Source organism: Leucoraja erinacea, chromosome 10 (genome assembly GCF_028641065.1).
Source record: "Leucoraja erinacea ecotype New England chromosome 10, Leri_hhj_1, whole genome shotgun sequence".
NCBI classification, from domain to species: domain Eukaryota; kingdom Metazoa; phylum Chordata; class Chondrichthyes; order Rajiformes; family Rajidae; genus Leucoraja; species Leucoraja erinaceus.
The window spans coordinates 45,231,743-45,245,647 of NC_073386.1; the positions used below are offsets into that span (position 1 = coordinate 45,231,743).

The following is a 13,905-nucleotide window of genomic DNA, read 5'->3' on the forward strand; positions in this document are numbered from 1 at the left end:
GGCACCAGCATTAGGAAGGCCACTCTATGATTGAGGATTCCAACTATACTGTACAATCCTTTCTGATTGTTCAACTGCAGTATTGACTTAGAAGCATGGATACAAACATAGACCAATGACCTGTTCTTCAAAGCTTGATCCTGTAGCACAGTCACATCCCATTTGCACCCAGATCTTCACTGTTATCTACAACAGCTTGCAATCAGCCGCTAATTTGACCTTACAGCAGAACATTACAGTGTATAGCTCTCATTCAGTTGCTGCCTTGCAAACTCAACACCTTACCGTGGCTCGTCAGAATAAATATAAGATATACCTGTTAAAGAACCCTAAAATGCAGTTCCAAAATTGCACTACTATCAATCCAGCATCCTTTCTTGCTAATCCACCCAAAGAACAGATGGAAGCAGGGCATGACTGCTTGTTTGTGATCAAGGAAGATACTATTGTTAGGGAAGATTTGTATAAGTATGTGCTAGTAATTGTAGATGTATTTAGTAAGTGGATTGAAGCCTGCCCAACACTTGACAACAAAGCCTCTACTGTTGTCAAGGTGCTTATGCGAGAGATCATCGCTAGATACGGTATACCAATTCGGCTAAATTCTGATAATGGTCCTCATTTTATAGGACAAGTGAATAAATAATTTTGTACTCAATTGGGAATGAATCAACAGTTGCACTATGCCTATCGACCACAGACTGCAGACCTTAAAAACTAAGCTTGCTAAATTGAAAGCTAAACCAGGGGTTAACCGGGTTAAATTACTTCCTATAGCGTTGTTTCAGATACATACCTCACCAGCAGGAAGAGCACGAATGAGCCCAGCTGAAATTGTGTATGGTCATTACTTAGAACCTCATGGAACCAGAGTACCCCAACCAGAGGACCAGATTTCCATCATATGTCATCAGATATGACTAATTATATTCTGTCATTGACCAAAGCACTAAAGGATTTGCATTCCAGGGTACGAGCAGCGTGTATTGAATTACCACCTCTATCTACCTCAACTAAAGTCGGACCTGGTGATTTTGTCATGGTAAAAAACTGGGTAAGAAAGGGTCTGGATGCTCGGTGGGAAGGACCTTATCAGGTTCTCCTCACTGCTGCTAAAGTAGAAGGGAAAAATTTGTGGGTCCACCTTCACCATTTTAAAGTTATCAGTAATGCGCTAATTCTTTCTTTTTTTGAAGAAATGTTTTTCAGTACAGGTGTGTTGAGTACCTGAATACACTTCTGCTGCAAGTGATAACTACAAGAGACTACACGCCCATGAAAAGTCAGGAGGTGATGATTTCTTGGTCAACTGCCTAAGAATTTGCTACGCCCATGAAAAGTCGGGAGGCAGAGACTTATGGGATCATGGCATAACATCATGATCATTGTTTGACTGTTGATACGTACTATTGTCATTTCATTTTTCCTTGTTTGTGAATACGTAGTTATCATGAAATGATAAAAGGGGGGAATGATAATCTGTAAGAATATGGGTACTTTGGGAAATGGCTGATGGTGCATTGGAAAATAGCTGACAGTGCCAGTGAGCATGGTTGAGCTGGCGGAGGTGACAAAACACCAGGTGCAAGAGGTCCATGTAACCCAGCTGGTGCCATCGAGTCTGGATTTCCAGAGAAACTCCAAGTAGCTTCTGCTTTTGTGACACCTTGGTGCCATTAAGTCTAGGCTTCTGCAATAAACCCCAGGTGGTTTCTGTTCTTGTGGCTTCTCTGAGGCCATCAAGTCAACCCGAAGGGCAGCATTTCGACACAGAGAATGGTGGGTACATGCAATGAGCTGTGAGAGAATGTTGTTGAGGCATTTGGACCAAAGGGCCTGTTACTGTGCTGGATGGCTCTAAATTGTGAAAGAGTGGATGAGGCAGAACTGGTGGACTTGGTGTATTTGGATTTTCAGTAGGTTTTCAAAGCTGATATTATCTGTAGGAAGCAGACAACTAATTCAAGCAAATGTGCCTGAAGATTGAGTATGTGCATGGACTTGATACTTTATGAAAGTTTTCATTCCAATTCATAAATTGCTTTTTACTGTATTAAAAGTATTACAAAACTTGCAGAAGGAAATCATAATAAGAAAATGTATAACCGACCAGCACAATATCTAAAACAATTATAAACTATTTGCCATTCATTTTTCTCCAGCACAAATGAATATCTTAACTTTTACCCACCTGTGGAAGAATGATGTTCTGTAGGTCTTCCAGTGAAAAAAGAGCTGCATAAGTGTTGAGGTGAGCCAACAGCACCATCCGCACGTGCTCCTCCCGTATGCTATAGAGTTTCAATAGAATAGGGATCACATGCTCTCGAAAGACATTGGGCGACAGAAGGCAATTGAATTCATCACCAGATGCATCTACAATAATGCAATTTAAATAATTTGTTACACACCTGCATTTTTAAAACAGTCTACATTTTACACTTGGTATGCAAAAACACCCCAAAAACACATTTTGTTTTGATGAAAGTTCCTGTTGTGTTCCTGATGTGTGAATGCGGTTCAGATGTTAAGCTAGCATTTTGTAACATCATACAAGCAATTACTGCGCATTTTCCCTCACATGTGCAGATCACATTAAACAGATTAACATTTCTTGGTTTTGGCAATAATGAACACCATGGTCATTAAAAAGCTGCACTAAGAATTTCCAGGTCCAATTTATTGCAACCTGATACTCCAAAAGTATGCACTAACCCTAATCAAAGTTACCATCATTTTTATAGATAGTTAATCAATTTGAACCCATACTTACCAGGAACTTAAATCACTTCCTTTAGAACGCTTATAGCTAGCGAGCTTCATCCATTAATGTAGGTGAATTTTAACCAAAACCACTGTTCAATGCATATTTTCCATCAATACAAAATTTTAGTACAGCTTATAAAATTTGATAAAACATGGTCTCTTTCTAGGCAAATAATAACGTACTATATAACAATTGAAAGTTCAGTTAATGAGACTGTAGGGGGGCTGCTTTAAAAGTTAACCTTTAATCCTGTGCTCTGAACCAGTCAGCTGGAAGAAAAACTCCCAATGTAGGAAATACATAGCCAGTCAAATCAGCTAATAAAAAAACGACAACAATGTTGTTTTCCAGATGTTAGTCCACCGTATTGGCCCTTTACAACATGGTACTTCATTTTCTCCACCAATGCAAATCACAATAAAAAGATTAGTATTAATTGATTTCACTAAATGTAACAGTCCATGAAATACAAAACCTAAAGGGTTTTGATGCATTATATAAAATTCAGAAAGATATCATAAAGTTATGTGCATATGGTTTGTGTGATTATGCATCTTTAGACCATACGACAAGTATTGAACATACCTGTCTTTGGCCTGAGTAGATGAGGAAGAAAGTTTTTGATCGCCACTGGTTCTGCGAACACCAGTGGAGTTAGCAATTGTGGCACTAGGCGAGAGGCCATAAGACTTTCAGGCAAGGCCTGGACTCGATCCAAGAGGAACCTGTTATAAACAACAGTGAAGCAATATAACATGTTCCTCATGCTCAAACATTAGCTTCAAGGCAATTATGACAATGGGATTGATGCAGCTGCAGGTGAAATCCTTCACAAAGCACATTTCATTGCAAATTGAGTGGTGCATGAAATCTTGCCAAGTCTAATGTCAGGAGGAAATTTCATTCCCGCAGCTCGAGTGAGAAACTTGGGCAATTTCAATCCAATTTCCTGAGTGTATAATACAAAGCAGCGGCTTTGCCCACATACAGCATTATTTAAATAAAAAGCGAAATTGGCTATATTTACTAACATAAAGCCGCAGAATAGAAATTTAAAAATGTCACGATGGTGACAGTGAACCTTCATGTCACCCAAACCATGCAATGGTTAAGGTAATGTTAATTTTAGGTGTTCCTTTCATAATCATTTTTCTGATCAGTCGCGTTGGGTTTGATCAGATAAAACCCAAAACTCAGGCAGATATAAAGGTGAAAAGCAAAAACGCAATCTTTGACCCATTCGTGTCATCGAGATTTCTATCTATCAAAATAGATGAACGATTTCCCCAAGTTATGATTAATTTTACATGTCAAACAAGTATGAACTATCTGCAATAAAGAAATTGAAAGCTGTAGAAGAGCTGTAGATTGAAACTATTTTAGTATTTGTGATTTTTTTGCTGATGCTCATGCAACTAAACTAAACTAAACTAAGAACAGGTTGCAATTGAGGTTATAAATTTCTGTGGAAGCAGAGTGCATAAATGCACTGCTGGTTATGCTATGAACACTTGTGGAGTCAGTGAGAAGTTGCAGTGGCTGTTGGGATAACACAAAACATTCCCATGCCGAACATAAATATCACCAATAATTTGTCCTGGTCTAATTAAATTTTCGCTATGGCCAAGAAAGTACATCAACAGTTCCACTTCCTCAGAAGTCTAAGGAAATTCAGCATGTCTCCAACAACGCTTACCAATTTCTACAGATGGACTGTAAAAAAGCATTGCGCCTGGATGCATCATAATTTGGTTTGGTTACTACTTTGCCCAAGACTGCAAAAAGTTGCAGAGCGTTGAAAATGCAACATAGACCATTATAACCTGCCCCCCCCCGCCCCCCCCGGTATGTTCAATACAAGTATTGAACATACCTGTCTTTGGCCTGAGTAGATGAGGAAGAACGTTTTTGATACAACAGTATTCATGTCGAAATAGAATACCTACTTGAAAAACTCATTCTTTTCTTCCTCTGTTTTCAGTGTCAAACTTTGTAAAAAATTTACAACGTCCAAGAAGTCATTCCTGCTGATTATATGAGGGGTAGCATTTATTAGCCATAAAATTGTGAACTAATTGAATGTTTGTCTATAAAATGCTCTTGAAGAGATCCATTTTTCATCTACATTCACCATTACTTAACATGCAACTAATTGACTTTCGAGTCCAATTATAAAATGTGCCATCACATAAGATATATCTTTGCACATATTGTACAGGACTGAGAATAAATATTCTCCCATTTTACAACGTGAAAGGCATTCATGTGCAAACATATTCTGTTTTCATTAATTGGTTGATACAGGTACTCATTTCAAGTGTATTTTGGAAATATTCAGTCACATCACAGATAATAATTACAACCATTTGTCTAAATTTGAATGTCCAATTCTTCACTCTACTAAGTGCAATTATTAAGAAACCTACTTACATGTTAAAGTGATAGAAATCAGAAATGTATTCACTCAGTCATAAGCAGTGTGGATATTCTTATTAAGCCTATTCCACAGCCATCTCAAATTTGCCAAAAATAGAAAAATAATGTATCTGTATACGCTGAATGAATGAAAATTGTATTATCTGTGATGCCACTACACACGGTGTTCAATAATCATTGTAAACTTTGTGCATTCTTTATGACATGGTTACTTTGTTCTTCTCTAAATATGGCAGTTAAAATACACCATCTGAATCATAAGTAAATAATTATATTTTGCCATTTTACAACCAATAGGTTTATAGGATTTTATAGCACAAGATGTTGTTAACTGAGCATACTTTGACTTCTGCGTATATACAGTCAGCTACACAATAATGGACATGTACCTGCTTTTGATTAAAGTTTACAGTTGGATTTCATGTAACACAAGCACAAGTTATTTTCTAATAATATTTTGCTTAATTTAACAAATAAATGATTTAATGCTTGGCAACATTGTACACAAGTACTCTAAGAATGTTTCTACTTACCTGAAAAAATCATGAGATAATAAGCTATGTAAAGATGGCCGTTGCATAGGGTCTGGGTTAAGAAGAGTAGCATTTAAGGTTTCCTGGAATTTTGTTAGTACATGTTCTGCAACTTGAGAACAAACAAATTAACCCTAAACCATCACCGAGTACAGAAATGTCTCTGCCCTGTAATACACAAAGGTTAATGGAAAGAATTTCCAAACATAAAATAGAATTATGAACATATAAAACATTGAATTGTCATAAATGGATATTTTGCATTAAAGATCATTGGCAGTTTAGTTTTTACATTCTCAGACAAAGCACATGATTTAACATAAAATCTAAATGTTTGCTGGATAAGGTGTTTTGATACTGCATTTGGACAAGTTTCATCCAATTCCATAAAATGTCAGTATTTAATGTCATGATCAGTTAATGTGTTACTCAATATTTATCTTGTAATGATCAACTAAAATTACTAAATGCATCATTATATAATTCCCTTCTTTGATATTGCTGCACATATATTAGCTAAAATGTGTGTAACTTTACAATACTGACTACATTTCAAAAATACATAATTTTGGTTGGGACATACAGAGAACATGAAAACTTCCGTATACATATTTAGGTCATTCTTCTCCCAGGTCTTTTTAATTGCTGCTTACACAAGTGACTATGAATGTTCTTTATTGAATCATCAATCATGGTACTTACAGTGTAGGAGCCAAACATTCTGTTAATAATTTCAGTATGTTCCCATTGAAAAAGCTAATGTTTCACTGTCCCTGGCTCTTGAGAGTTTTGCACTCATTCTCTTTTCAACCAAGTATTCAACAAGGAGACTAACTTCCCACAGTTAAATTATTTGATCATTTCATAATTCACCTTCTACAATGGTACCCAAGTTAACAAACCCACAGCATTGATTCATATCATTACTGATCCTGAAGTCATAACATATAGGTAAATACCCCCACCATATTTACATACAATAAGACTATCATTTGGGCCATGTGCTGCAATGCGTAGGCCCTGGCAATGTGTCTTGAAGGCCGAGCTAGAAGTCGGTGTACATAAATGAATTTCCTCAGTTCAGCATTCCAATCCCCACTAGGTTCCTCAAATTCTGGATGACGGGTTAACTTCATTTTGAACATATTTTCACAATCGATTTGCCATAGTTAGGTGTCCCACTTCCTTCTGAAAGAAGCCTTTCCACTTCACTAAGTTACTCAGTTCCCCATATTTAAAATCCAACATCATCATCATTGACTATTGCAAATTGATCCAAAGCATCTCATGAATGATACTATACAAATGCAAGTTCATATGATTGTATTAGAGGCACTTTGTTAAATCACTGCCGAAATCCAATTTATTCATTGCTTTTAAGTTCTCCTTGCCAGGATACTTCCTTTTTTGACAATGGATATAATACATGTATAAACAACCAAATGATTTAAAATATAACTTTCCCGAAATAATTACAAAAAAAGTGACAAAAACATCAACAATAAAAGTGAAACAATTAAAATAAGTACTTGGAATAAATTAATTTGCTTGTACTGACGAGTTCAAGAGTGATCCCCTGACAGTGGATAGTAATTAGGAACATTGTGTATGGTCACTGAAATATCCAGCATGAAAATCCTTACCCATTTCATTTAGCAAAGGAAGAAATTTTGCAATCATCGTCCCAAATGAGTAACCATCTCGTGCATGTCCATGCGATTCAGGAAGAAACTGAAAACCTGAGGACTAAATTGGATAAGATCAGTTTGCAAAGGGCCTTATTGTGTCCTATACCTTGCACAACAAAAATAGGTGACATCACTCAAGTACTTCACATGGCAATATTCAATAGTTGCACAAATTGCTTTCCTGAAGCCCCAAGTAACTAACCCAGAAGAAATTTTATATGGCAAATATTTGCAATGAAGAAAAACAACACTTGTTTTGAACAACAACAAACTTGGTCCCAAGCTAAAATCACCGCTTTCTCTATAAGAGACAATGACAATAAATTTGAATACAATACAATACAATACAAAATGCTTCCCAACCTGCTGAAATCTGGAATTTTCTGTTTGTGTTTTAGTCTAGTGGTGAATACACATTTATTTTTTATTAGATCAGGCAAAATACTGATTAAGTTGCTGAACAGCCACTCGAGAGTCGTAGCTACTGATGAGAAACATAGCTTAAATCCAGCTACAATACCTGGAGAATTTATACTTATGCATTTCCATATTATTTAAAGCTTATAAAAAAAAGCATTGGAATATTTCAAACAATCATGCAAGAAATCCCACAGAAAATAGAGGAAACATTCTTCATTCTGAAATGTAATCTGATTTTCATTCCAAGATGGCATCCGACTGTTTCCAGCATTTTCTATTTTATACCCTTCTTATCTGTATTCCACACTATAGACAGACCTGTTCCTCTGGAGAAATTCCACTCAAATCTCTCAATGACTTAATATTCGACAGGAACTGCAAGAGAAAACAGAATATAGATTTATTTTTTTTAAATCGCAAAATTAAATAACTCAAATGGACTCTGCAAACTATGATTCATTCTACTCCATAAAGAATTTGCAGAAGCCAAGTGGAAACTTTACAAAGGAAAGAAGATTAGGCTCAACAACCTCACCTGAGATGATGCTTGTGAGAAATGACACATCATCTCCATTCCTCCCAGCTTCCAGTGACCATCCTCGCTCACGAACACAGACGAAACACATATATTATTGTGGCTCAGTTTACCCTGTAATACAAAATAACAAAGTGCCCGTACACATTTTAGCCACGACAAAACAAAAACATGACATTAACTGAAATGTCCTTCTGTGCAAAAGATTTTCAGTGATGGGGCAACAACACTGTAACAAAATTTTGCAAAGTACGCTCTGTCCTTTATGTCTCTGTGCACCCCTCCCTTTACAAACTGCTGATAATGATCGTTTGAGGCTTTTAATAAAACTTTGAAAAGCAGAACTCTTAACCAAAAGCAATCCCACATCAAAACATGCATAGTAAAAACTATATGAGGCATCGGGTTTACATTTTCCTAGATCCATGGTGCTGCAATTGTCACAGGTAGGGTGACACGCATAGGGGAATCCAGCAAACACTCATAGTAAAGAGCCTTAGTCCCAAACAAACAATAATTCAGAGAGAGGGTTCACAATACATTGAGAACAATAGTTCACAAATAACTGTGCCACTACAAGAATCTGGAATGCATAAAGAAGGTGAAAAGCAAAAGGCTCAATATAGTGTTTAAGAAGGAACTGCAGATGTTGGAAAATCGAAGGTACACACAAAAGCTGGAGAAACTCAGTGGGTGCAGCAGCATCTATAGGCAACGTTTCGGGCCAAAACCCTTCTTCAGACTGATCGGGGTTGAGAAGGGCGGGGACAAGAAAGGAAAAAGGAGGAGGAGCCCGAAGGCTGGGGGATGGGAGGAGACAGCAGGGGGACTGAGGAAGGGGAGGAGATAGCAAGGACTAACAAAATTGGGAGAATTCGATGTTCATGCCCCCAGGATGCAGACTCCCCAAGCGGAATATGAGGTGCTGTTCCTCCAATTTCCGGTGCTGCTCGCTGTGGCCATGGAGGAGACCCAGGACAGAGAGGTCGGAGACGGAGTGGGAGGGGGCAGTTGAAGTGCTGAGCCACCGGGAGGTCAGCTTGGTTATTGCGGACCGAGCGGAGGTGTTCGGCGAAACGATCGCCCAACCTCCGCTTGGTCTCACCGATATAGATCTGCTGACATCTAGAGCAGCGGATGCAATAGATGAGGTTGGAGCTGCAGGTAAACCTCTGTCGCACCTGGAACGACTGCTTGGGTCCTTGAACGGAGTCGAGGAGGGAGGTAAAGGGACAAGTGTTGCATCTCTTGCGGTTGCAAGGGAAAGTGCCCGGGGAGGGGGTGGTACGAGAGGGAAGGGAAGAATTGACAAGGGAGTTATGGAGGGAGCGGTCTTTGCGGAAGGCAGATATGGGGGGAGATGGGAAGATGTGGCGAGTGGTGGGGTCACGTTGGAGGTGGCGTAACTGACGGAGGATTACTTTTTGTATGTGACGGCTGGTGGGGTGAAAGGTGAGGACTAGGGGGACTCGGCCCTTGTTGCGAGTGGGGGGATGGGGAGAGGGAGCAGTGTTGCGGGGTATGGAAGAGACCCTGGTGCGAGCCTCATCTGTGGTGGAGGAGGGGAACCCCCGTTCCCCGAATAATGAGGACATTTCAGATGTCCTGGTGTGGAACGCCTCATCCGTGGAGCAGATGCGGCGTAGACGGAGGAATTGGGAGTAGGGGATGGAGTCCTTACAGGAAGCATGGTGGGAAGAAGTGTAGTCCAGATAGCCATGGGAGTCAGTGGGTTTATAGTGGATGTCGGTCAGAAGTCTATCACCTGCAATGGAGATAGTGAGGTCAAGGAATGGTAGGGAAGTGTCGGAAATGGTCCAGGTGTATTTGAGTGCCGGATGGAAGTTAGTGGTGAAGCGGATGAAGTCAGTCAGTTGTGTGCGGGTGCAGGAGGTGGCACCAAAGCAGTCGTCGATGTAGCGGAGGTAGAGGTCGGGGATGGGGCCCTGGTATGTATTGAACAAGGATTGCTCGACGTAACCGACAAATAGGCAGGCATAGCTGGGGCCCCATGCGTGTGCCCATAGCTACGCCTTGTATTTGGAGGAAATGGGAGGAGTCGAATGTGAAGTTATTGAGGGTAAGGACCAGCTCCGCTAGGCGGAGGAGAGTGTCAGCGGCTGGGTATAGGTTGCTTCTCTGGTCGAGGAAGAACCGGAGGGCTTTGAGACCATCCTGGTGGGGGATGGAGGTGTAGAGTGACTGGACGTCCATGGTGAAGATGAGGGGATGAGGGCCTAGAGAATGGAATGCGCAGAGACGACGGAGAGTGTCTGAGGTGTCTTGAACATAGGTAGGGAGGGATTTAACCAAGGGGGATAGGATGGAGTCAAGGTATTTGGAAATGAGTTCGGTGGGGCACGAACAGGCAGAGACAATGGGTCTTCCTGGACAGTCAGGTTTGTGGATTTTAGGGAGAAGGTAAAATCGGGCTGTGCGGGGCTGGGGAACGATGAGGTTGGAGGCTCGGTCGGGTAGGGCATTGGAGTTGATGAAGTCGGTGATGGTGCTGGAGATGGTGGCCTGGTGCTCGTCAGTGTGGTTATGGTCCAGGGGTAATTAGGAGGAGGTGTCTGAGAGTTGGCGCTTGGCCTCAGCTTTGTAGAGATCGGCGCGCCAGACTACCACGGCACCTCCCTTGTCGGCAGGTTTGATAACCCAATCTGGGTTGTTGCTGAGTGAGTCGATGACAGAACGTTCATGGGGGGAGAGATTGGAGTGAGACAGGGAAGTGGAGAAGTTGAGGCGGTTGATGTCGCGACGGCAGTTATTGATGAAGAGTTCTAAAGCCGGAAATTGGCCACGAGGGGGGTTCCACGAGGAGGGGGTGCGTTGGAGACGGGAAAAGGGGTCATCAGTGGGGGGCGAGGACTCCTTCCCATGGAAGTACGCTGTGAGGCGGAGGCGACGGTAGAAGAGCTCCAGGTCGTGGTGGGCGCGGAATTCATTGAGGTGGGGACGGAGGGGGACAAAGGTAAGACCTCTGTTGAGGACAGACCGTTCGGTGTTGGAGAGGGGGAGGTCGGGGGGGTTCAATTAGGCTCAATATAGTACTCGCACCACAAGTACTCCAACTACTGATAGTGAAGTAGTATAAATTAAATATGGCAGACAATAAATTGAGAAGGTGGGACAGTGCACGGTCAGAGAATGGTTCAAATATACAAGACCTGTTGCTTAAGTGACTACTGAACTGCCCAAGACAAGTACAGATGGAGTTTGATGTGTTGAGGGACAGATGCATTACTAAGCGGAGGGTCTTCAAAATTTTAAAGAATGTAGAGGGAATTCATAATTATGGATTTCATAATGTTAGGCCCATACAGTACAGCCAGAATGCAGCAAACAGCAGAATTTGAAGTCTTGAAATCGATTCTGAAGAGGGAAATCAGAAGATATTACTTCAAAAGGAACAGTAGGAAAGAAGTCCATAGTCTCCAGGAAGTGGAAAATAAATTGCAAGACATACAAAAATAAAAGCAGATGAGGGCCTTTAGAAATAACTAAAGCGGAGATTTGTTACAATGAGTTAATTGTATCCAGTAACATGGCAAATACGACATATAATAGTGGTTACTGTAACAGCAAGTATTGCTAACCCTAGGCCAAGTTTTGTGCAAACAGTACAGGGTTAGACACAATGCATTAACTCATTGTAGAATTTTACATGTGTAAACACCTGTGGTCCTGTCCCACATAGGCGATTTTTTGGGGCGGCCTCAGGCAACTTCTGGGAAATTTTCAAAGTTGAAAATGTTTTGGCGACAGTGGTGACAATTTTTGCTGTTGTAAGTTGTCGTAGGTGCTGTTGTAGGTGGTCGCCAGGTGTCGTAGGTGAATTCCTTTGAAACTAGTCCCTGGCAGTCGCCTAACGAGTCGCCTCAGTGGGACAGGCCCATTATGGGCCAGTACCACTCAAGTGACTTTTTAGGCGACTGCAGGAGACTATACAGTTTACACAACAATTAAGTGAGTGTATGCTGCAATTATGATTTTCAGTACATTACTATACGAGACACTGCAATTAGTTAAGATCTTACTGCCTTCAACAAGGAATATGTTTTTGGCAGCTCTCCATCTGCTATCCACCTTTGTAAACAGCAACTCTAAAAGTACCTACTGTTGTACAAGGCATCATTTGCCCTTTGCGTTTTCTCCTTTTTACTATCTCCCTGGAGTCTGTCCTTCACATGAGCTTAAAGGAATGCTATTCAGTAACATTGGACCAAATCTGATGCACATTCAATCCACATCTGCATGTGCTATTCATTTAGTGGCAATAATCAGGAGCAGGAAGAGCTTTACTCTACAAGAACTATGAGACCAGTTGCGGCATACACAAGATCAACTAATTCAAGATGTCAAGGACGAATAATCATGTTGGATTGTATAATACAGTATCTGTATATACAGGCTATTTAATATGAAGGGATTGAAAATATGGCACTAGCAGAAGCAAAAGGATTTATTTGCAAGAAAATATTACTTATAATATGAATGGTTGCAGCATCAAAATTGAAAAAAAGATTGAGCGCTGTGAAAATGGGATAGAATATTTCTGGTTCTTCTGTATCTTGACTTGTCTCATTTTCTGTTCTATTCTGCTAAATTTGAAACTAGAAGTTGTACATGAACTGTATTATCTCATTATGTATTAGATACTTATGTACTACATTTTTGTACTTACTTCTAATTAAAAATAAATAAATAAATAAATAAATACACAAATAGATAAAAGAGGGAAATAAAAGAATATGCCTGGTTAAATATCAAGACATTCTAAATGAAGCTGCAAAGTGGATGAGGGAAGAAAGTCTTCCAATAAAGGACCGAAATATCAGAGAGAAGGAGAATCTCCAAACCGAAGGTGAATTTAGCGTGATACTATGCAGATTAACAACAGTAGCACAGTGAACAGAACAGCAAATGGAAAGGTAAGTTAATCAGTAAAACATTGATTAATGTAGGTTGTACAACAGAAGGAATTTGACAACTCTTAATCCCCTGTTTCTCCTATAGTTTTTACACAGTTTCAAGTTCCTCACTCTTATCAAATTCTTGTATTCCCACTGTTTATGTGTTGTGGCTTCTGCTGTGTCAGCCATTTCTTTATCTTTCTATTATAATTTCTCCTGCACACCCCAAATATGTACTTTTATTGCAGATATGTAGAAATTCTTACACTTTCTTTATAAATATTTCTTGTTAGTTTTGCCCACAATCTCAATTCCCTGTAATTTTTTAGACACGTTTGGTAATCTCCAATCCTTTCCCAAATTTTCAACATTACTATATATTTGGCAATATTTTTTAATCCAATGGTCTCTCATTTTATTATTTCATCCTGGTGGAATACTTTTCCTACAAAGTCTCTCCATGCAATGCATATTCTGTGATAATTATTTCTTTATTTGTTTGCAACTAACAGCAAATCATTAAATTTACATTTTCCATTGTACCCTAGCTGGCTTTAAGGATTGTATGTGTCGAACTTAGGGCAGCATGATGTTGCTGCCTTACAGAGAA

General features: G+C 39.9%; 1 protein-coding gene across 5 annotated transcripts in view; it reads right to left on the reverse strand.

The window, feature by feature from the left end:
• The window catches only part of scyl3 (SCY1-like, kinase-like 3), a 33,948-nt gene that overhangs the window by 10,891 nt on the left and 9,152 nt on the right, over positions 1 to 13,905 (reverse strand). For 2 of the 5 annotated variants that reach the window (XM_055642100.1, XM_055642105.1), the window contains exons 3-9: positions 8,380 to 8,493; positions 8,163 to 8,219; positions 7,380 to 7,482; positions 5,737 to 5,848; positions 4,714 to 4,794; positions 3,353 to 3,492; positions 2,192 to 2,376 (exon numbers count right to left, since the gene is read on the reverse strand). In XM_055642100.1, coding sequence (XP_055498075.1) covers positions 2,192 to 2,376; positions 3,353 to 3,492; positions 4,714 to 4,794; positions 5,737 to 5,848; positions 7,380 to 7,482; positions 8,163 to 8,219; positions 8,380 to 8,493 — 792 coding nt within the window. The remainder of the gene's footprint in view (positions 1 to 2,191; positions 2,377 to 3,352; positions 3,493 to 4,713; positions 4,795 to 5,736; positions 5,849 to 7,379; positions 7,483 to 8,162; positions 8,220 to 8,379; positions 8,494 to 13,905) is intronic. The other 3 variants (XM_055642104.1, XM_055642102.1, XM_055642101.1) reach the window with 3 other exon arrangements.